Source organism: Idiotropiscis lumnitzeri, chromosome 1 (assembly GCF_059441095.1).
Source record: "Idiotropiscis lumnitzeri isolate Australia: NSW breed Sydney's pygmy pipehorse chromosome 1, RoL_Ilum_1.0, whole genome shotgun sequence".
Lineage (NCBI taxonomy): Eukaryota > Metazoa > Chordata > Actinopteri > Syngnathiformes > Syngnathidae > Idiotropiscis > Idiotropiscis lumnitzeri.
In genome coordinates this window covers 43,453,656-43,478,139 of record NC_142391.1, presented here as the reverse complement: position 1 = coordinate 43,478,139, position 24,484 = coordinate 43,453,656, and the positions used below count along the sequence as shown (strand labels likewise).

Here is a 24,484-nt window from a genome sequence, read left to right as displayed (position 1 = left end):
CTTTGTCATTCGAGCTATGAGAGATCACGTGTCAAGAATGACATCTTCAAGGGAGGCATTTCACTTGTCACAACACTCCTTAGTCACGGTTTTAAATCAAAACCAAAACTATCACTGAGCAGCATGCAAGCAAACAATTAAACAAAGAAATACAATCAACACAAATGCACATGCATCTCTCATGCTATTCATATCCCAAAAAGAAATAAAAATAACGCAAAAAGAGTAATGAGGCATTCTGGGAGTCTATCAGCCTCAGCCAATCAGATGGCTGGTTAGAAATATGTGAGTGGTGTGCTTTGAGCACAGTTTTTTTTTTCATTCTGTTGTCTAAACCTGTGATGTTTCTTGCTTGCAATGACATGAATGATAAGACAGACTACAACATTGTGAACAGCTGCCCTTTTGTCCAGCTTTCTCCCGCACGTACATACTGGTCTGTTCTAAATGATTGTGTGAAACCATCACCAAATGAGGTATTCATAGAATTTAGCTGTCACAGTCAAGTATGTGCCCAGTAATCTCAGACATCAACCAACCGGGTGTGCTAACAAGCACTCCGAAATGCTCAATGGGGGATCAGGCCCGTTGCTCAAGTGAATATTGTATGTACAGATTTAGGAGTATCAGACTGTATGCAAGGTGTGTTGCAATACAGAGCGCCCCATCTGTTTTGGGGATGGTTTGGGCCTTTAAGGGGCGCCTTATGGTCGAGAAATTACAGTATGTGGTTGACATCGGAAATGACATTGAATCAGAGAAGTTAGTCACCCCACCTTGTGTTGACTATAAAAGCACCACTACATGCATTAACAAATGGAACATGAATGTCGACAAACGCTTCACTCATATCTAATCATTAATCTTGCGTGCCCAACTGTGTATTTCAATCTGATTTGCAACACAAATCCAATGTGCCTTCACTTTATTACCTCGAAAGCACAAAAAGCTTCAATGTTGCTCTGCCTAATTAACTTTGAATATCAACCATTTACTCCCACAGCTATTAATTTAAATCTATGTTGAACACTTGAAAAGCTTTTTCATAGACTCACATTTTTTTGAAGTCACACATTGTGTATTCGGGCCAGTCAATGTAGCACACCACACGGCCGGGTAGCTCGTCTATGTTGGAGTAGTAGTACTGTGGAAAGGCTAAGAGCAGAGCCAGCACCCAGATCACTCCAACTACTACCTTGGTCTCTGTGGATGACATGCGCTGCTGCAACGGGTGGATGATCGCCATGTACCTGCAATGGGAACATACAACAGGGATTTAATATATATAAATTAAATTTATATAACTGAAAAAAAAAGTACTCGTATACATCATATATATATATATATATATATATATATATATATATATATATTAGGGCTGGGCGATATGACCTAAAATCAATATCGCGATAAATTGGGCAATTTTACCTCGATAACGATAAATGCACGATAAATTCCCCCTGAGGACCAAAATCTAAATAAATGCAGAAAATGCATATTAACTGCTTTTTTTTATTGACCAACTGGTACACATTACTTTCAATGAAAAATAGAAGTACAAAAATCATTTGAATAAACATTCAAAATAGCTTGCTTTGCATGACTTGAACAATGTCACAAAGAACAGGAAAAAAAGGGTACCTCTCACAAAATCTTTTCCTGCAAATAGATTGTGCCGAGATGGTGTAATGCCATTTGCAAATGCTTAGATTTGTGTAAAGGTATCTTGTAAACAATATAAATAATGCCATGTGCAAAGGCACTAGTCGCCTGTAAACAAAATGCTAAATAAAATGAAAAAAAAAAAAATCAATGGAATGCCAGTGCCAAACAAACGCGTGTGCTTCATCAGTAAAATGTGCCGTCTCGAGTACTCCGGTGCGCAGTCGCCACTTGTCGTCTATGTACTGCACATTTCAGGCTCAAACAGGGCATGTTGCGACTCGACCACAAGTCGGATGTGGATGCAAAATGCTCGACATGTCTCCGCTCCCGTCCCGATGTTGTCCATATCGGGAAGTGCTGTTTGCGGCAAATATTTTCGTACCTCTTGTCGGCTACGTTCCTGAGGCGTTTAAATCCTGTGCGCTCCACTGTAACTTCAGGAGCTCTATCTTTAGCTATGTGCTAGGCTATCCCGTCCACCACTGAGACGTTCTCTCGTATGGTTTCGCCTCCGTTAGTGGGCTGTTGTCACTTGTCCAACCTTGCTTCTCACTTTGAACTTTTAGCACAAGCTCCAAGTCAACAGCATGGTTGTGTTGTGGGTGGTGAAAAAGAAAAGGTTGGACGCGCTGTTTCAGGTGCTTACGACGCACTTTGTAGTTCATGTTCTTTTGCGCAAACATCGTCTTTATGGAACCCAAAACATTTCCAAACGACAGATGTCGAATTTCTTTTTGGGACAAGCGCGACAAGACCAATTTCAACTAACGTTACTTCGTCTGCAGCCGTGTCAGCCGCTTCTGAATTTGAATCGCCAGCTACGAACGCGTCTTGTGTTTACATTCTTCTACAGCGCCTGAGTCACGTGACTACATGCGCTGGAGCAGACTTAAAGAGGCATGAACATTGCCGCAGACAGAAAAGACTTTCCTTTTTCATTTTTTTTTTTAGACACCGAATTTACCGACAAGGGCAAAATGTTGTCGGTCATTCTAATAAATTTCGGTAACGGTAAATTTTCGGTTAATCGCCCAGCCCTAATATATATATATATATATATATATATATATATATATATATATAATGTGTGTGAAAAAAAAATAGTACACTGGACAACCGGATTTAATGCATATCAACGACAATTCAAGCCGCAAATCCACTTTAGAAATTGGCAACATGGCAAACAAGGCACCCTTGCTTTATTTAATTAGGGTGCATGCACACATGCATCTTACTGTCGAAGTGGTATCATGCGCTGCATTTATTGTAATTTAAAGTCGGTGGACTATTCAACTGTACTCTGTATTATCAAAAGAGTTTCAAAAATAGTACTTTTGTTAAATTTTTACTGTAGAATAGTTACCATAGTGATTTTCTCATCTTGCCCACAAGTAAAACATACATTTCTTTAAAAACGAAAGCTAATACTGAAATTAACTAAAAAATAAACTCAAACAAATTTGTTTTAAAACTAAAACTACTAAAAACATTCAACACTTTAACAATGCCTAGTCTTTCTGCCAAGAAAGGATTTATGAAAGAATAATTTTCTTTCATAAAAATATCCATCTGTTGTATCTGCTTGCTTCAAGTGGATAAAGATCACCCAAAGGCCACACTTAATCATCATAAATGTGTGCTATTGATGAACTTGTCAAGTTGCACAATGTTGAAAGTGAAAATTAAAATAGCAATGAAATTAAACATGACCTTCTATTCTTTCCAACACATCTAAGAATGGCAATCTTGACGCATTTATGGCTTTCTAAATATTGGATTGTAGGATAACTGCCATGAAATATACATGAAACTTGGCAAACGTGGCAAAAAGCATAGCATATCTTAGTGTTGGATTATCATTTCAGCCGTCATCATTCATCGCTCTGTTCGCATTCTTTATGTTATCACTTACTATTATCAGTTTATCCTATAATAACTCTCAAGCACACATGATCTCCTGGTGTGTGATTAATATAACTGCACACTGACAGATTACAGGATAGAACAAAATGGTGTTTACTCACTGTGTAAAAACAGTATCACATTTATCTATTACCTTATCTTTATTTGTTATACTAAAACATCCTATGAGACTATAACTCAAAAGGAGCAGTAGTGTGTCTTTTTGAATGACAGATTGATTGATTGGAAGCCTGACAATTTACCTGATCATCATGACAAATGATTAACTGGGCATGTCATAATAATGCTTCCTAGTCCGATGACAATCACTTAAAAATACCTTGTACATTCGTACCGCACCTCATTAGGAACATAAATTAGTCTGAAACACTTTTACTGACAATCAATTCCCTTTTACTGTGACCAAAATAAATGAGGCTGTATGATTCACAGCTTCTTGTAAAACAGATTTTTCAAATTTTACTATCCTTGACATTAGTATTGCTGTTAAGTTAAAACAAACTATTGCTACATGTCAAGAATTTGAACATGTATGCAGCAAGCTTAATCTGAATATTATAATGAACTGCATTCATATGCGTCAATGAACAATATGGCACAATGTGCTTTTTGAGGAATTCAGGAAAACTGAAAAGGTCTAATTAAAGGCTTGATCCCACTAATAAACCAAATGAATCTACAAATGGACTTCTCACACGAATCATCAAAGAAAACAATCAGTGGCGTGTTAAAAAAAAAAAGATTTTTATTTATTTTATTTTTTTTGCCATGGCTTCAAACAGCTCTGGAAGTCATGCCGCTTTTCTTTGTGTAGACATTAAGGTTGTGGATGTCATAATCAAATACACACCTGGCAGACGTCCGACCTCTGTTTGCAGCAATGATTCACAACATTTCTCCAGCTATCGTCTATGTTGGACATGTCCGAAGTCCCGCCCTAAGCCATTTTAACACTAATAAGCATTACGCTTGAGCTTGTCTACACTTTTACTTGCGGCACTCAGTGGTGCTGCTCAAACAAGACTGGAGGAATCACTGGATGAAGAAAAATATAAGTAGTGAGGATAAGGGCACCGTGGAAAAGAAAATCACGTAAATCAAAGAGAGGGTGTCACTAAGGCTATTGACAACATAATGTTTGAAGAACCAGTGAAGACGTAGGAATAAGTGACGTGGGGACAGCAACAGTTTAAGCAGATTCCTCAAGCCTGCTTGCTCGCCTCAATTCTTTTTTTTTTGCCCTTACAAATAAAACAAATAAATTAATAAATAATAAACACCAAGGATGCTATCTTATTTTCCACGAGTAGGACACTGAAAACGCCATCGTGAACAAGCAGACGTCAGACACCATACAGCTTTTTTTTTTTTTGCAAGATGGCAATGCTATAATTTGTAACAAGGAGGAGTAGCAAAATAATAATGCATTGAAGTTGGTTCGCAACTCACCGGTTGCAATTATCTCGACATCCAGACCAGTTTGTACAAGCTTAGCAATGTTTTAGTCGGAAGACATCTGCTGATCAAAGATAATACCAAGCTTCTTAGCAGTGTTGTGATGTTTGAGAGAAAGCAACCATCAGAATGATCACGGGAGAGAGAAAGCTCTTTCATTATCTACTGCTAAGCCTGTGAAGGGTCACAGGGAAGCAGCTAAACAATCAGGGAGGGATGTGATATCAGTGCAAGAGTAATATGCGAGGTCATGAAAAAGATGAAAGATGGACAAAGAGGATTGTTCTGAGAGCTGGCTCTCAAGTGACAATCTATTGAAGCATTGAAGTCTCAGTCAGTGCTCTACTAAAAATCTCAAGTTATGTGGTCCGCAGCTGTTCACGTTGAGTAAAATGAACATTACAGACCTGATTTACAAAAAAATAGGAGGGATGGGCTCCTCACCCTTGTGAGGAGAAGCGGTAAAGATAATGGATATGTTGTGCAGACTGATCTAAGAACTGGGTACAGCGAGGATTGCATCTGCCAAAAGCCTAAATTTGCAGCATGATTCATTGTGCACGATCTGGGAAGGGTATATGCAAATAGATTAATATACCATGTGATTTGTCAAACATGAGATGAATTTTGATGGCTGATTTTGCATCTTTAAATAACACCTCCTAAAGGCAGGTGCAGAATATAAAAATGTGAGGCAGTGAGGTGAACTTCTAAACTTGTGTTAACATTTCTGAACTATTAGAAACTAAAACGTTCAAGTTATTTTATCTGTTAAGCAATAAACCTTTAGATTAGAGCTCCTGCTTCCTGTCACTCATCTGTTTGCCTCTTCTACTAACACTTCTAATTCCATCACTTCAAACTTAATTTATAGTGCTGCAAGTCCTGTTACAAATTTTGCGGTGACAAAACCTTCTGAACCTACAAAGGTCCCCCCCAGCCTTTTACACTTGCCAAAAGGGCTCAATCCTTTTTGATGCTATGGCTGAGCGCCGACAATGTTGAGGTCATGGAATTTAGTGGGCCGGTTACCGGTTTGATGTTTTACCACGGTTTTAAAAAGTTTAGTATAATGGCTGAAACTGTCCGTTACCTGCATTGAGCTCACCATTTCTTTTTTGAGGGGACTCCAAAGCAGGCCACATCCAAATACAATATAATTGGCTGCTTGCAGAGATGAGACAAACTCAAACTAAATGAGCCGCCTCGTACAAGTTAATGATGAGAGGCCAGCTGCTGTTTAAAAAAAATGTTCCTTCCTGGCTGAGCCGAGAAATGAGTTACAAACCCAACACAGAAGAGGGAGGGAGACGAAATAGATTTGGACACTGTGCTAACAAGCCGATGGCATGCTTTACTAATTAGCTGCCAAGAACAACACGAGTAGCTCACAGGTCTGTTTTAAAAATCGCTGACTAGTAACAATATTGATCTAATTCTACACTGGTTTAGTGTACTGCTAAAATCTTTTTCTTATGTGCCAAAGGTTTTTATCTTTTTGCTTTCTTCAGTGGTTTCTCAAGCATGTGGAATTTATATATTGTATTTATTTAGCTCTACTCTTGTTACATTTTTTGGTATTTTAGTTTATATAGAGTTGCCCGTTTTTACTTTCTCCAGGGATTTTTCACACAATGCACAATTTATATACAGATTATATGGGATAAAATAATACAAGTAAGATAATATATTGTGTGAATGCCAGGGTTTGGACGTAAGTCCTTTTTTGTGCGGCTGGGGACAAGGGATGGTTCGCCTGGGGCACAAATCTATCCAGGACCGCCTCTAACAACCCGCATCAGTTTCCAATGTTGCTCTTGCGCCATAGTTTAAAGAAGCTGAATATATATCCCCAAAGCTTTTGTTTACCCACTAAGCATCTGAGAGAAGCATTTTTTTTCTGCAGAATGGCTGTCAAAAAGAAAGCTCTTTTGTGTTCCTTTCATTCACATCATTCACAACAAACAATACCTTTAGGATTTTGGATTTCAAATAATAGGTAATACATGGTTGGCTCTCAAAAAGTGGCAAGCATGTTCTAGTGCGGTCAGCTTGTACTAGATGGTGAGGGTGATATACACATTCAATTATCAACGGATTGCAACTAACCTCCACTGGCGGGGCAGTGGTTCAATATAAACATCATGAGGGTACTGTGCTGCATTCCTGCAAAGCAATTGTGTGATTAAGTGATTAAAAAACAATCCACTACAGAAAGCAAGTTCCGAAATTGGATTCATGCCACAAAATCTTTATTTCTTTTTATTTTTTGAAAATTATGTTTGAACATAGGTTGCAGTAATTTGATTAAGAATTTGTTTCCACTGCTTTATTGGCCTTTCAGGCATGCTTTTGTGTGTTTTATAGAAGAGAGTGTCACTATCCGTGTCTGTCATGCCATGTGCTTTTGTTTTGACAGCTGTGGGGGCGTTCCCCCAGCGATCGTCTCGGGCCAGGCCGTCAGCAGCTGCGGGACACGCCACCAGCTCCACACCGGACTCCTATTCACTCACTGATTGCACACACTATTTAAGACACTTAGACTGACTCCCCAGCGTCGGATCGTTATCCCACATTGCTCACGTTCATGTCCCATGCTCTTGATCGCATTCTTGTTAATAGTTCTCTTGCTACTGCGTGTTTTGAGTTGTTTTTCCCGCCAGCTACTGCTCGGTGCGTTTTCTGTTCTTTGCTTCCCCATTGGAATCCTCTTACCCTTGTGCGGTAAGCTATTTGCGTTTTGGTTTCTTCCCTTGCCTTTTGCAAGCGCTTTTTGTTCCTCCTTACTGCCTTTGCTCCCTGGTGTGATTTTCCGCCAGCGCCCTTGTTTATCCCTCGTTCGATAGTTAAGTTCCATAGTCGCGATAGCCCCGGTTGATTCACGATTGCATATTGGAGATTGTCTATTTGATTATTAATAAATATCTTTGTATAACCCATTTTCCCGTGTCTGCGCTTGGAGAGTCCTGCTCAATCCACCAGCACTGCTGGTGGATCATAACAGAGAGAAGGCTGATGACAGAGCCGACGTGTGAGTGTCGTGGCACACTATATGCATATACAGTGAACCCTCGCTACTTCGCGGTTCACCTTTCGCGGGTTCAGTGCTTCGCGGGTCTAAAAAATATTCGGGGGCATTGTAGTTTCGCCGAGCGGCACGAGGGGGCGCTGGAGCGGTTTGACGGCCGGCGTGCGCCGAAGAAGAGCGTGGGCGAAGAGGAGAGTGGACGAAGAAGAGCACGTTCCCCCGGGCACGATTTGGGGCGACGTTTTGCGCGGTTCGGACCGTACCAGAGCTCCGGCCAGCGTGCGTGGCAGTTAAGCCGAAGAGGAACAACTTCCGCCCGGGCACTAGCGGGGCGACATTTCGCGCCGTTCGGGACCGTGCGAGAGCTCCGGAGGAGACCGGCCGGCGTGCGTGGCAGTTAAGCCTAAGAGGAACACCTTCCGCTCGGGCATGAGCGGAGCGCGAGGCTGTCAGTTATGAATGAATAAATGAATAAATAAATAAATGAAGAATGCCACCTTTCATTTCACAGGGCACACCGGACGGCGTACCAGCAGGTAAAAGTCGAAGTAATTAAATAAATACAAAAAGAAGTAATTGAATAAATACAAAAATAATGGCTGGGAATAAAAAAATAATAAGTTTTAATAATATTTTTTTTTTTTTGTTATAACATGAATTTCACTCTCTCTCTCTCTACCCGTATATATATATATATATATATATATATATATATATATTTATTTATTTATTTTTTTTAAGCATTTTTGAAGGTGCGCCGCTACTTCGCACTTTTTTTTTAAGCATTTTTGAAGGTGCGCCGCTACTTCGCGGATTTTCAGTTTTCGCGGGTGGTCTCGGTCCCCATTAACCGCGATAACCGAGGGTTCACTGTATATTTAAATAGAACCCTTTTGTTTGCTGAGCTCGTCAATCACCAACAGAAGCTCCCGAGCTACCCTGTAAAATAAATTTCATCAGCACTATCCTCTCCTCCTCCTCCTGGTCTTAATACATTGTAACTGTAACTATAAATGAGCAGTGGTAGACGACCACGGTGCATCCCACCAAGCATCGTCCAATTGTGTATGTACTGTACAGTGAACTCTCACCTACTTGCGGTTTGCTAGTCACAAATTCACAAACGTACTTAATCTGGAGACTATCCAAAGCTATTGGCTAAAAAACAGAAAATGTGATTTTTCTGATGCCACCAAATCCATGTCGAAACAAGATGTTGATGTCAAGGAAGTATGTTTGTATAATACAGCTAACTGTTACTGAGAGTTAGTATGTTGTTAGGAGTCATCATTGCACATGTGCAGCACATGTGAGGGCTTGAAACAAATGGTTGACTATTCCATGTGTCAATTTCATATCCATATGTTACATTTGCGATTTCTTTTAGATGGATTCCTCACTAATCACGTTATTGTTTTCACATGGGCACATCGCAGAAAGAGATGTTGAGAAATATCTCTCCTCAGAATATCGAAGGTTCTAAAACTCTCTTTCTCTTGTATGCGATGCGCCAATGTGAGAGGAGTATATTGAATTTGGTAACTAATGATGTATTATGCGGCTTTTGTCAACGTGCCATGGGCTATATTTTTCTATTCCCGCTGAAGTCAAGTCCACACGCACTTTTTGAATGATCCTTTTGATGAACTGATTCTAATGATTCAGTCTACTGAAAAGAACTGTCATGCCCTTCACTAGTCCACAAGTCATGTTAGAAGGTTAACACTACTTTGTGCTAAGATAGTTTATATTTATCCATCCATCCATCCATTATCTTCCGCTTATCCGGGGTTGGGTCGCAGAGGCAGCAGCTTCAGCCGAGAAGCCCAGACTTCCCTCTCTCCAGCCCCGTCTTCTCGCTCTTCCGGAGGGATCCCCAGACGTTCCCAGGCCAGTTGGGAGACAGTCTCTCCAGTGTGTCCTGGGTCGTCCTCTGGGCCTTCTGCGAGTGGGACATGCCCGGAACACCTCACCAGGGAGGCCTCCATTATATGCCCAAGCCCCCTCATCTGGCTCCTCTCAACCTTTAGGAGCAGCGGCTCGACTCCAAGTCGTAAATCGAGAGCTTCACCTTGTGGCTCAGCGATCCGCCTGTCGATCACACACTCCATCCTCCCCTCACTTGGAAACAAGACCCGGAGATACTTGAACTCTTCCACTAGGGGAAGGATCTCGTCCCCAACTCCTCCCTTTTCCGACTGAGGAACATGATCTCAGATTTGGAAATGCTGGTCTTCATCCCAACCGCTTCACACTCGGCTGCGAACCGCTCCAGCGAGACTTGGAGATCACGGCTTGAAGAAGCTAACAGGACCATATTATTTGCAAAAATGTAATCATTGTCGATCATGCAAATGAGCGTTAGGACTCTCTTAATGAATGTTTCTCCTGTTGTGTCATATGAATCAGTAGATTACAAATTAAATTACATCATAATCAACAAACTACTGTACTTGAGACTTAATTACCAGTGCCACGGCGAGATGCAGCCATGTTACGCAGATTCCAGTTTTCAATACAAGAAAAATCAGTCCGATATCAGAACCACCAATGCTCAATTAATCATATAAATGTTCATCCAGCTCTTCCATCGTGTTTAGTCCATTTTTGAGTTGTATGAAGAAAGGATAATGCTTTCTACAAAAGACAATCAAATAAATGAGCAAAACCTAAACAAATGTGATGCCAATTATCAAGTTGTCGTTGTTCAAAAACATCCAGCTTACAAACTGACCCCCCTGCAAATGATGTCCAGCTTCAATGGAATTTATCAAGATCCAATCAGATTTAATTGGGTGGGCTGGTGTTGACTGGTCTGTTGTTTATTCATTTGGAGGTGACATGGCTGCAAGGCAGCTGTTTAAATGTATCCAAGAGTGTGACATTGACTCGGATTGATTTGGACTGATGCACCACCGCTCTTTTTATAAACAAGGCACAGACCAGAAGAGAAGGGGACTAAAATCAACCAGTCGAGGTTCCAGAGACCAGTATAGAAGTAGAAGAGACTAGAATATAATAAAAGATCTGTAATCCTTTGAAAATAATATTAACATTTTATGTTTTAGATGACACTGCATGAAATGTCAGCATTACACCTTTGGAAAATAGTTTGATCATCTTGAGATAAAACTGCCCCCGTTTCCAGTGTTACCACAGTTATGTTGAAATAGTAACTTACTTGACTCTAAAAGTGACTTAGTGACGTGATTGATTATTGGTTATTACAAGTTACTTTATTAGTAGCATTCAACAGATATCGACAAGCCCGCATAATGTACAATTGACAACCTATTTAGTCAATACTTAATTGGAAATACATTTTTAACAGTGACATTTAAGAATAACATGATTTTTTAAAATAAAAACAAAATAATGACAACCTTTTTTTGACTTAACATTAAGTAATTTTTAAGGAGTCTTTCTTTTAAGGAGTAAGACCAAGTGAGAAGTAAAATTGACCCACCGGATTTTGAGAAATAAGTCTATTGTAAGTATACTGGCATAATATATATATATATATATATATATATATATTTTTTTTTTTTTTAACACAAACGTCCTAGATTCATAGTCACACCCATTGCAACCCCCTGCTTTTGTTCGGCAATCTCCGGTATGTATCCCCTCATATACGCTTGAGATTTCGCTTTCTGAGTCAATTTCTTTCTGGCTTAATACACTCTCGATGTTGAGCTCTGCCATAGTTATCTAGGAATGACATCACACTTCCGGGGTTTGTCGCTCAGTAGAATCTGACATCGGGAAAATGATTATTTTGTCAAATATACCAAATAAAAAATATTTTTTCATGCTTCATTATTTGTAATAGGTGTAATTACTTTACTGGTGAAACAAAAAGATTTAATTTGGCATTTACTTCACACTAGGTCTTTAACATAAACAGCTACTTTTCTTTATAAAATATAAAATGGTATTTGTATTTTTTTCTTAACATAAATATGTTTTTAACAGGCTGTATTTGTTGGCTTGACATAATTGTACGTATTGGCAGAGCTTTTTTTAAGGCAGATAACACTTAGTCAACAGCAAAAAAGTCCCTTAAATTTATTTTAACTTCACAAACTAAAAAAGGTGATGTCACTCTCCCAGGAGAGAATGCAAATTCTGAAATTCCAGAATACTTCCCTTCAAACTGGAAACACTGTAATTCCCCTTACTTATGTGTTCTATAAAGCAGTGATCCCCAACCACCGGAACAAGGCTGGTGACCAGTTGGAGGGCCACTTTGGACCGGGCCGTGGCGCGCTGCACAGATTAAAGAAAAAAAAAACTTGCAGTACTTCTGGTTTATTTATTAATTGAGGCTAAAAAATATCTTATTTTGAAAAGTGACAGGCTTCCCTTTATTCCATTCCTCTATGATGAACTCATGACTAGTGGTGCAACAGCTCATCTGCAGCCTGTGGTCCATTCGGCTTCAGCACCACGGTTTTGTTCTGAGTAATGGCTGGTAAAAACAAACAAAAAAAAACTGTGTGCAATCACATTAAGGCAACATTATTAGTCCGCAATCACTATAATAGCAACAGAAGAAATTGAAACCCCACATAGTTCACGTAAGTTGTATGTATGGGAGCATTTTGGCAACTTGAGGTGAAACGAGGCCTCAAATTAATGAGAACGATTTTTTCTTTTCTCTCTCGTCCCGACACCGTCATTTCAGACAGTCATGTAAAGGAATCTGAATTTGACATTACATCACTGCCACCTTCATCAACACAACGCCATCCCAAAATCATATTGTCGCTAATTTGGGATGCTAAGAAACAGCTAGTTAACACTTCACAAGTCTCCGGCTTTAGTGGCCACTGCTGGCTAGCAGCTAGCTGCTAGCATTAGCAACAAGTGACAACTAAACCCGTGCCCAACCAACGCCGGTTCATGATATGATATAAAATTTATGGACTTGTATGAACCGGTTTGTGGCGGAAAAAAGGTTGGGCACCACTGCTATAATGTATAGTTGTTTCCAGTGTGTCTTTAGCGAGAAATTGTGACTCTTGCATTTGTCATTTGTTAATTATTTGTTTTGTTATACATACACTTGTGACAAAAAACTGTGCTTGAAAAGTATGTGATTCCAATTTAAGTGCTGTAAAAAGTCACTCCCTCTGCCTCCCAAGAGGCAGTCAATGGCACTTGATAGTGAGTGGTAAGTGACCGTTATGATTCTGTGAGATGCTTTCATCATTGCTAATTGCTCCACACTAGCGAATAGTGACCTTGCAAAGTTACTGTAGTCAGATTAGTATAATAGAGAAAAGCAAGAAGCGTTACATTCGTCATTATTGTAAAAAATGTACTCATTAGAGTAACGTGTTACTTTCTAACATATGATCATTAACATCCCCATTTCATTAGCTCCTGCAAGGTTAAGGTATCAATGCATTGCTCCAATTATTACTAGATTTTCACAAAAGTTGAAGAGACTGGAATTTAACAAAAGGTATTAAGCATACCATTCAGACCTGTAATCCTTTGGAAAAAAATAAACATTTTGTGCTCTGTGACACGGTTTAAAATGCCAGCATTACATCGTACATTTGGGGACAAATTTGATGGAAGTGACATAAGACGACCATAATTTCATACGGCCTTGAGTATTGTTTACTTCTGTATCCTGGCAGTGCACTTATTAATGCTGTATTGATGCTTTTTGAGTGATTAGTGTTGAATAATCTCCACTACGCATGTACTAGCCCGCAAATCCAGGAGATGTGATGTGCAGAAATGTCAGGCGCTTCATGATAATGCATCATCATGATCCCCCTGGGAAAAGCACAGAGGATGAAGAGGAAGAAGAGCATGGAAAGAAAATCAGACAGGAGACAATGATAAGATTTTCATTAATAGACTACGCGGGTCATCATTTGTTATGATGACATGGTCTAAAAATAAACAACAGCCTTCACATTTAGATACAGCAGGTGGATAAAGGTTCTAACAAGTTTGAATTTTGCTGTCCATAATAATATGGCTGTATAGCAGTCATAGAAACTGCAACATGGTTATCGAACGATTTATTTTTCCTTGGCATACAAGCAGTGTTGATGATCCTCAACCACCTATGTCTCACTCTCAAAGGTAGAATTTAACCCAGAGTTATTTTACTTATATACAGAATCCAGATGATACAGTCAGTGCTCCTGACAAAGATAACTATATACACTGCAGCGACAGGGCCAACTGCTGGGAAGAGAGTTAGTGACTTCTTTACTATGACTATAAAGAATAACACAGCCACCCTCATCTCTGGTTACGGAGATGCTATACACCACATATGGATAACGCAAGCATGATTCAACCATTTGTTTCAAAGAGACAACAATACAGTGATGATTTTGCTGTACATTTAAAGGTGGAGCAGCTGGAGAAGAACAATGAGAGGAGAAACATGCTGCATTTGCTATTTAACAGCTTCTTCAGGCCTGAATTGTGATAAGAAAAATTGTTATTGAGGAAATAAATCACTTGGAGCAGATTGATTGAATCTCTAATGCTCCGTTTTTCTCGGATCAGTTTTTTGGCATCCTTTTGTCAGGCCACCGAACTCAATGGGGGATCGATACCCGAAGAGCAGAGGTGGAAACATTGCCCAATGATTAACTGATTTGTCAACAAAGAAAATGAATTATATTTTCGATCTTTTCGGCCACATGTCAAAAAATTGCATTGTTGTCCTCCGTTATTGTCTTTGCTTGACTGTCATTGTTCCTGTTTTATGTCAACTTTATTGGCGGTTCACATTGTGTGTCATTAACAACTACTATTTATTTAGCTGGTACACGGTAACGCCTGCCAGGTGATTAAAAAAAATTATCGACTTAATCACGTCTACTGTGTGATTAATCACACATTTCCCTTGGGCTCAATAAAAAGTTTCACTTTAAAATCCATCAATCAAAATACAACAATTGACTTAAATTTTGTTTTAAGATCAAAAGTATGATGTTTCAAAGAGGGAATACTGAATAAACCATTTTTAAACTACAGGCCTAATGAGTGAAATTTAATTAATATATTCATTAGAATGTAACTTACAAATATAAATGTTTTCTTACCATATCAAAATATAACAGCGGTTTCAGTTGTGAATTAAATTAGCTTCAGGCTAAATCACAGTTTTAGTACACTCAAATCAATGAACACATGACCGGAGGTGGATATAGCAGCCAAAAACAGTACTCAAGTAGGAGTACTGTTACTTGAGAATCATATGAATCGAGTATCAAGATGAATGTGGCCATATATCCACTTGAGGTCCAATCAGCCAAAGAATAAATACCACAAGGCTCTTCACAAGCTAAATGTCATGTTACTAACCTTTAAATCTTATGCCAATGACAATGACACCCAGCACTACATCAATACACACTCATCCATTCAGCATCCCCCATCACTCTTTAACTGCATGCATGGCACCAAAACATGGATGATATCAAAAACACCCAAATTAAGCACTGACAAGACGGTCCTTATGGTGGGGGTCCCTTGTGATGGGAAAACATGATGACCCCTCCACCATACTTCACAGTCAGTGTGTGTTCTTCTCAAACAACTCAACCATGTTTTCATCTTGACACAAAATACTTTGCTCGTAATACGTATTGCAGTAATATGGGGTGGCGTGTCTAAAAATAGCAATGGTGTCACTTTCAACACCGTCATTAAAAAAAGAAAAAAAGCCCTGCAGCGATATGATATTAGCTCTTTTCTTAGATTGCACATATAAAGGTGCAGTTGTCTTTTCATTCTTAACATTAGAATAACCATTTAAAAAATACCAAGATATGTTTCTTGTAACTGCATGAGTATGATGCTCTATTAGCTGATAGCCAGTCACGTGGCCCCCCCAAAATGCCATTACTGCAATTGGGCACCATTTTTTCCATTTTCGAGTTCAAACACCAACATTTGCAACAGGTTGCCAAGTCTTGCAAGACATTTTGAAATGTTACAGGGGTTGATGATCAATGAGAAAAAGGAAGCAACATTTTCTTCCCTAAGTGCATTGAAATCAATGCACACAACAAAGATATTGATAAATAGAGCCTTCACTCTGAGTGGTAGCGTGTTGAAATGACACATTATAAAATGACAAATGTGGCTTGTATCATAGCTGCATGTCTGGCGTTTGCACGCCCAGCTAGACAGTTTATCAATTTAAGCTAGCCTCTCACAGCCGCATAAGAAAGAAGTTTGGCCATTTCAGAGGAGATGAAAATACTCCGGTTAGCTTTGCACAAGATAGCAGCTTGACAATTTTTAGATCGATTTCAAATTGCAGTGGTAATTTTGTCAAGACCAGCAACAGTTCTTGGTTAAAGTGTACCAACTCGAGGCATAGCGGGTGGTGCGATCGCCCCCGAAGATGCTGCTTTAATCATTCGTGGCCTGAATACCGCTCTATACATTTTTATTTTATGTATGTTTTTATTTAACTTAATTGTTACTCTTTACAAATTCTTCAAAGCATCTTCTTTTGTTTCACATGTTCAGAAATCAGAAATCAGAAATCAGAAATCCCTTTATTGTCATTGTACTCAAGTGTGCAACGAGATTAGAGAGCTCCCCTCTCCAGTGCAATACAACAATAATAAATATATAAATTAGATAAATAAGAGAATAGTTTATTGAAGAATTAAACATTTTTGCAGTTGCAACCAGTTAATCTGGAAACCAGTTGAATCGTTAATTCGACACATCCCCCTAAAATAACCAATTGAAGTCCAACCTACATAATTGTGGTAAAATAGCAAATTCATGGCAGGCCAATAATTCCATGCTCTGTCGATTGACTACTCAGAACCGGTCACGGCAAAATAACCGTTGCCATATAAAACTGGTCAAAAGCGATAAGCGGTACAAAAATTGTATGGACAGATGGTTGGAAGAACATGTTAGATTCTGGTATTCGATAGTGTACAGCGAAGGGGACTGGAGGTTAAAGTAAGTTATTTTAAAAAAATGATGCTGCATTGCTGTTAACATGTTGGTATGTGTTCAAACAAGTGAACTTGCGTCATGGTAAAGCACTTTCTACAACATGTGTAGATAAAGCACGATAAAAGTGAACGGAATTTACCATTTAATATTATATTAAAATTGGATGTTTCATTTTTTTGGGACTATGATGTTGTTTTACGGCAAAAGTACAATTACTGTTACGCCAAAGTAATACATATTTTAAAAATATATGGTTTTCCATAATGGTGGTGACGTCAGTTAGCATGCAGTCATTATCTCAGATGGCCCACGTTTGCCCAATCCGTCCCTTGTCGGCGGCAGTCCTTCGGCATTTGGAACTTACTAATTGTAATGTCACACACAGACACTGCACAAGCAGACACGCAACCAAATAAACAAAATTAAAGAAAATAAAAACAACAGACACACACACACACACACACACACAAAACGCGGTGATTGGTGAAATAAAAACAAGATGTGATTATGTCATTGCGGTCTGTGGGTCTGAAACGTATTATTGTTAACTTATTATGTATTTGCCTTTCTTGGGTTGCGTGTTTGCTTGTGTGTGTTGCCTGTGTGTGATGTAGTGCCGATGATAAGCCAGGTTGACGGATTGACGTGCCCGCCACTAGTTTTGCTCTGGGTAAAGGCATGACCCGCTAGACAGGTATTTATACGGAGAAAGGGAAGGCACCCTCTCATCGCACCAGGGGGAATGCACAGTGACACATCATCACAATATGGACATATCACTGGAGTGAATGCAAACGGGTGCAGATTCATGATCACATCAACTTTGCATGAATTGCATATTTATATTAAATTCAGTGGTTACTAAAGGTGACTATTTTCACTGTAATTCATCCGTGCGACATGAGGAACATGAACAAGGAGGTCACTCAATAGAATACTAATCTTAGTCATGGTACAAATAAAATGACAGCGTGACATAAGTATGTAAAACGCACACAATCACTCATACTGCTACTGTTGCTGCTACTACTATCCTGGGAAACAAGTGACTGCACTCCAAGTGCGGCTTCACCTCCATTGCGTTGGAAAAGTTGACGCAGAGCATCCGTAGCCAAGTGGCATTTGTAATTTTTCTTTAGTAGCTAATTAAGTGCAGTATCTGTTACAGCCCATGATGTTTCATGGCCATTACATTGATAGTCTGAGTGCAGGAGGTCTCCCGCAGCTCCTTCCTGATTGGAAGCCCTCGTCCTCAACTCAGCCATTCAATCAGTGCAGGTGAGGGTAACCAATTAGTAAATGCTTTCAGATCCCACCAGCAACATTAACTCACAATCCCTTTTTAAAAGGACTCGGTTGCTGGTGCTGGCTGGTTGGTTGTGTTATCGTGTGTTGTCTTGTGTGCCAGCCAGCCAGTCAGTCTCGCTACGTTTAGTGTTTCTTGCATATCCCCCCCAACTCCCACACCTATGTTAGACCCTTCCTTGTTGCCATTATGTTTGCTATATAAGTTTAGGATGATTGTTTTCCTATTGTTGTGACTTTAATAAAGACCAGATCACAGTTTATGACATGATGATGAGTTTACGGAATCCATTCCATTTTAATTACCTCTTGAGATACTGTTAAGCAGTTTTGGGTGCTTTGAAAGTAGCAATATATAAAGTTAATTAATGATTTTACTCCCTAATTTCCATCCATGTGTCACAGGCTGAAGCCAACTACCAATTTATTGCAGGCCCGCTGATGCAATTGAAAGTTATCTGACTTCTAGCGCTTCTGCACGATTTGTATGAAAAAAATATTTACATTATCTTATACAATGCAGTACATGATAACAAAACAGAAAATATAACAGAAATTCTTCCTTCTTTGTTAGCAAGACAAAAGTCCTTGTTTGAAAATAAACACAACTACAGTACAAGTGAGCTGCTTCGGAGATAAGATATCTGGGCCTTGAGAAAAAAAAAACTGAAAGACCCCAGCAAATGTAAGCAGAACATAATCAATCAAATCAAATAAATAAAAATAGTTTATTCTTTTAAGATTTCTGTGTAAACATTGCACTGGTGTTGTGGCACACGCTTACAAGCACTGATAAATGACATGGTTGCATCCGCAAGGGCGTCTGACATCAAATGGGCCGAACAAATCATGTGAGTGACTCGATGTGGTGACCTCTGACGAGGATGTCAGCATAAAAATTCTTCCATTCAATTAAAAAAAACATCTGGCTCCAAATTTATTGACGGTACCTTGGGTAAAACATTTTTACCAGAGCCATAAAGAGAGAGAGGGAAAAAGCCTTTTCAGATCATAGTGTTCATTGGCTTCATATCTTTTGCTAAATAATGTGTGATTTTTGTGGTGAGTCAATGTTTTCTTGCATGGAGTAACACAAGCAAAACTCTGGTCAAGTGACATCATTTGTGTTACACGCCATTAATAGACTTTTTTCTACACTCATCACAAATACTAAGTATATCATAAGTATCGGTGGAGACGCTATCGGTGATACTAAAAACTAGATACTGCTGGCCCTGTAGTTGCTAATTGAGTACCACACGCCATTCATCTTGTCCTCTATGTAGAAATTTTTACACACATTCGACAAAGATGCAGAAGAGAGCCAAGACAAATTACATTCTGCATGTACGTGTCTCTTACTCTTCTGTTCTATTCTATTCTATTCTATCCTATCCTATCCACACACATTCATCATGACAAGGTCAGGAGAGGACAAAAAAAAAATTAAAATATACGTACTGCCCAAAGCGACCGCCCACTTCGTCCTCGTTCTACACCACTGCAACAGACCAATCTAAATGTACCCATAGAGGATGACATCACTCATTCTTTGGTTATCTTAATGCTTGAATGAGATATGGATATATCACACACCCTGTGAAGAAACAATTATTATTATTTTTTTTAAATTGCAACAGAAGAATTGTGATTGAGCGCAGCAGTCGCACCATAATAATTACACCTACTTAAAATTACAAGTGTCTTGCTTCTTCTAATAAGCCCATAATAGAAAAGATCTGTATTTCTTCAGGTAAGATCAACTATGAAACCAACGGGCACGTAGAGAATTAGGCGCTGTATCACTATTAAGCAAATTAGTGGTGAAATAAATACATTTTTCTGACTCCAAAAAAAAATGTAATAACTCAGCAACAGCGAAATAAAGTCGATAAAAATCAAATAAAATACTTTGAAAAGTACTAACACGATAAAAGCTATACCAATACATTGTCAACTTGAATTGAAGTTTAAGGTCGTAACTCAATTTTCTCATATAGCAAATCAATATTCCCCATTTCAAATGAATTGAATCTATTACTGTGCAAAAGAAAACCACAATTTTAGGTTACTCAATTTTAATTTGAAAAATAGCACTGTATTGTATAGGACAATATCAAATATAATAAAAGAGAATGTTAAAAAACAAACTGGTATTGAAAGGCTTAATTACTAATTATAAGTCAGAACGAGTGTTCACCTGAGCTGTATACCTATCAGGGGATGTAGCCGAGTGAGTGACGTAGAGAATATGACCGGTTCGTTTCCGCATAATCGTGTAGACCACGGAATTATACAGCCATGGCAAAAAATATAACACTACCCTTACTTTCTTTTACTTTTAAATGCACCAGGGGCACAATGCACAAGGCGGTCTCATAATTTTCTCCATGGATGTTTATGGATGGAATAACAATGCCACTGCGTTTTCACGTTATATTCTCTCTCTTTGGCAAAAATGCTGTGTGGCATTTGCCAATAAATCTGGGGAGGAGCGCGACATGGACATTTAAGAATGCCGTTTAAAATGTTCTCTTATGAGGTATAATACTGCTACAGAAATATTTGTCTGAATCATGTTGTCAGAATCATCCTTCCAGTATCTAAGTCGCACAGGGATGCTGGAGTAAAACACGTACTGATAACAATGTTTTCAGCAAAAAGGGAGCAGAAGTTGTCAGCAACAGTTCCCAGATGGCTGCCCTCTGGCTTCAGCAACAAGGGGGCAATTTTTCATCCATTATATATAAATCTGTATTGTGGACAAGTATTTTGGCCTTCTGTAGCTACTTGTGAACATTCTTCTTTTGTATTTGTGTGTGGATGTATATACCATTTAGGCGGTACCGTGGTCGACAGGTTAGCACGCTGGCCTCACAATGCGGAGGTCGTGGGATCGATTCCGGCTCCGGCCTTCCAGTGTGGAGTTTGAATGTTCTCCTCGTACTTGCGTGGGTTTCCTCCGGGTACTCCGGTTTCTTCCCACATTCCAAAAACATGCACGGTAGGTTGATTGGACACTCTAAATTGTCCCTCGGTATGAGTGTGATTAGTGTCTGTGATAATAGATGACCTGTCACGTGAGGCTCCACACATGTATCATAAAAGTGATGACTTTGCCTGAGTTGTCATATGTTTTGAGATAAATACGACTGTGCGCCGTCCGATTTCATGAATGAAAATGAAGACAGATTAAATGATCATTACTCGTTATTTAATTGATGAGATGTGCTTGTGCTTGTAATGCATCCTGCTGCTTTTTAATATCTGAAAATGTTACGTCAGCAGGTATAATCTTACTTTTATTATAGAATCTATAAGCTATATATATATATATATATATATTTACATATATATATACATACATATATATATGTGTATATATATATAAATATATATATATATATATATATATATGTGTATATATATATATGTGTATATATATATATGTATATATATATATGTATGTATATATATATATATATATATATATATGTGTATATATATATATATATATATATGTGTATATATATATATATATGGTATCGATGAAGATAAAATCAGTGTTTAACAGGTTTAGTTCTCTTGTTTACATATAATGTTTCATGCAAAATGAAAAGTTGGATATGCGGAAGTGGTAAATCCACAGATTTGTTTGCATTAACGTTATAATCTGCACTTTAGCGCTGATTGACTGTATACTTTTACGCCACACTTATCTGGCAGAATTATGTTGTCTTGAAGAAAATGGTTGCAAAAATACAGCAAAACTAAGTTTGAACCTGTAATTGTAATGGAGAACTGTCTTTCATAATATTTGCTAAATTTTATGTTTCATTTGCCTTTATTTTAATATCCCATTATCTATAGCAGTTTATTGAAACTACGATGAAGTAATTGCCTGTTTGTTAAAAATTGCATTGAGAAGGACCTAAAAAATAATCGAGCTTTACATTGTAATCACAATTTTAAGGGGGAAAAACTAGATTATTTTTCATAATCATTAAGCCCTAACCAGGGTCAACGAAAATAGTGAGAAGCAAAAATGTTATTGTCCGACTTGTGTTATTTTGAGAAAATAAATGCATGTAATTCAGTTAAACGTGAAGAAAAATGTCTATTTCCATATAAGGTCTCTGCCACTCACTTTACTTGCTTTAGGCACCATGAAATGATGTGCTCATCTGGATCTGGCCCCCAGGCCTTGAGTTTAACACCAATGGAAGAGACTAAGACCATTCTGTCATGTTCGCCACACATAATAGTGGCACTCCCGAGTCCCACTTTTTGAATTCAGACAGCATTATATTATTTAATATGGTATCAACTGTATTATTCTATTCATAGCATCACATAATCATATTTAAAATATATTGACTTTACTGCTCAGAAATAAGATGCAGCATAACTCCATCAGCATATTTTCTATTCCACCCTTTTTTCATAGGGTGCCAACATTTCACACACACAACAGTATAGTGTTTTTCTATCCAACTGGAACGCAAATAACACTGTTGAGAAAGTATGATGATGCCCTATGCTCATATTGCTGAGAAAAAAAATTTGATTGTTTTTTTGTTTTGTTTTTTAACGAAGATGATAGTGGATTTACAATTTATACACGTACAGTCACATACAGTCTACAGAAATGCTTACTGTAGCTTTTGCGCATCTTGTTTCCGTTCAGGCTCACTGACAGAAAGATTATGCCTATTGATTAATAGACGGTAGGAACAGCTAAAATCTAACAAAACAGGATTTAGCTCCCTTTTAGGCAAACTGGAGTCTGGTGGTATTATTGTCATAAAATAGAATGAAATAAAATAAAATAAAATAACTTTTAGCAGTCGCAATAAGGGGAAATTTTAATGTGAAATTATAATTCGAATGTATTTGTCAGGTTTTAAATATGTTGACACATAAATGTCTAAAATATGTATGAATCGTAAAATTACTGTTCACAAGAGGTGAATAAATGCACCAGCAGTTTTTGATTTGCGAGGTGCAGATTACCTGTCCAGGGCGATGGCGGTCATGGAGTAAATGCTGGCAAACACGGCCGCGATAGGAAAGAAGTTGTGAAAGCGGCAGTAGACCAGCCCGAAGTACCACTCGTTATGCACGGCATAGATGAAGTTGATGACCGTGTTGAAGGCGGACATGGAGGCTTCGGCGAACGCCAAGTTGAGCAGGAAATAGTTAGTGACCGTCCTCATCCGTTTGTGCGCCATAATGATCCAAATTACCGTCACATTGCCAACAACCGACACGATGACTATGCAACAGTAGGCGATGGCCCACAGGAATATTCTCCATGCTGGTTGCACAAATTGGTTCCAGTACATGGTCCCATTGTTGGTGTCGTTGATGCTTGTAGTCCAGTTGACTTCGTCCGCGCCATCAAAAATTGGGTCCATTTTACCATTCGGGAGTAAAAGTCTGACTCACCAGATGGAAGTCTTGTGAAATTCGCTCTGATCGATGAAAACTTTCATATTCACACGTGGAAGCAAGCAAGATTTCTCTTTTACTCTGTTGGAGTCTAATAAATATAATATGATCTTAATTTGCACGATGCGTAAAAAGCAGCGCGTATTTTACGCATGTCTCCATGCATGCAACCAAAAGGAATGAGGAATGTCCATGATGTGAGGAGTTACGCTCACTGCTCAGCCCTGTCCATGCTGTCATGGTGCTTCTTCCACTGACTGCTCCGACACGCTGCACACACGCTGGAGAAAATGAACTCATGTACATTTATAACCTGCCTCCTACTGCCCCCTGTGGTACCACGATAAGCCTTTTTTTTTTTTTCTTTAACCCTCTGTCAAATTAGCTTTTACACACAAGTGATATATATATATATATATATATATATATATATATATATATATATATATATATATATATATATATATATATATATATATACACACACTGTGTCTCTGCTGTGACAAAAAAAAACTGTATTTATTAATTTCTACCTCTTGTCATCTTCTTGAGGGTCATGCTGGATCCCATCCCAATCCCAGCTGACTTTGGGCAGAGGTAGTATACACTCACAGTCAATGGCTGCGCACATATAGACAAACAATCATTCATGCTCAGTGTAATTACTACTAAAAAAACAAGAAGCAA

The 24,484-nt window shown here is 38.6% G+C and overlaps 1 protein-coding gene across 1 annotated transcript in view; it reads right to left on the bottom strand.

Moving 5' to 3' along the window:
- Positions 1 to 24,043, bottom strand: part of tacr1a (tachykinin receptor 1a) — a 52,583-nt gene extending 28,540 nt beyond the window's left edge. Inside the window, exons 1-2 of the mRNA XM_088301818.1 lie at positions 23,360 to 24,043; positions 1,056 to 1,250 (exon numbers count right to left, since the gene is read on the bottom strand). Of these exons, the coding sequence (XP_088157944.1) occupies positions 1,056 to 1,250; positions 23,360 to 23,763 (599 nt within the window). The 5' untranslated portion in view covers positions 23,764 to 24,043. The remainder of the gene's footprint in view (positions 1 to 1,055; positions 1,251 to 23,359) is intronic.
- Positions 24,044 to 24,484: the final 441 nt, after the last annotated feature.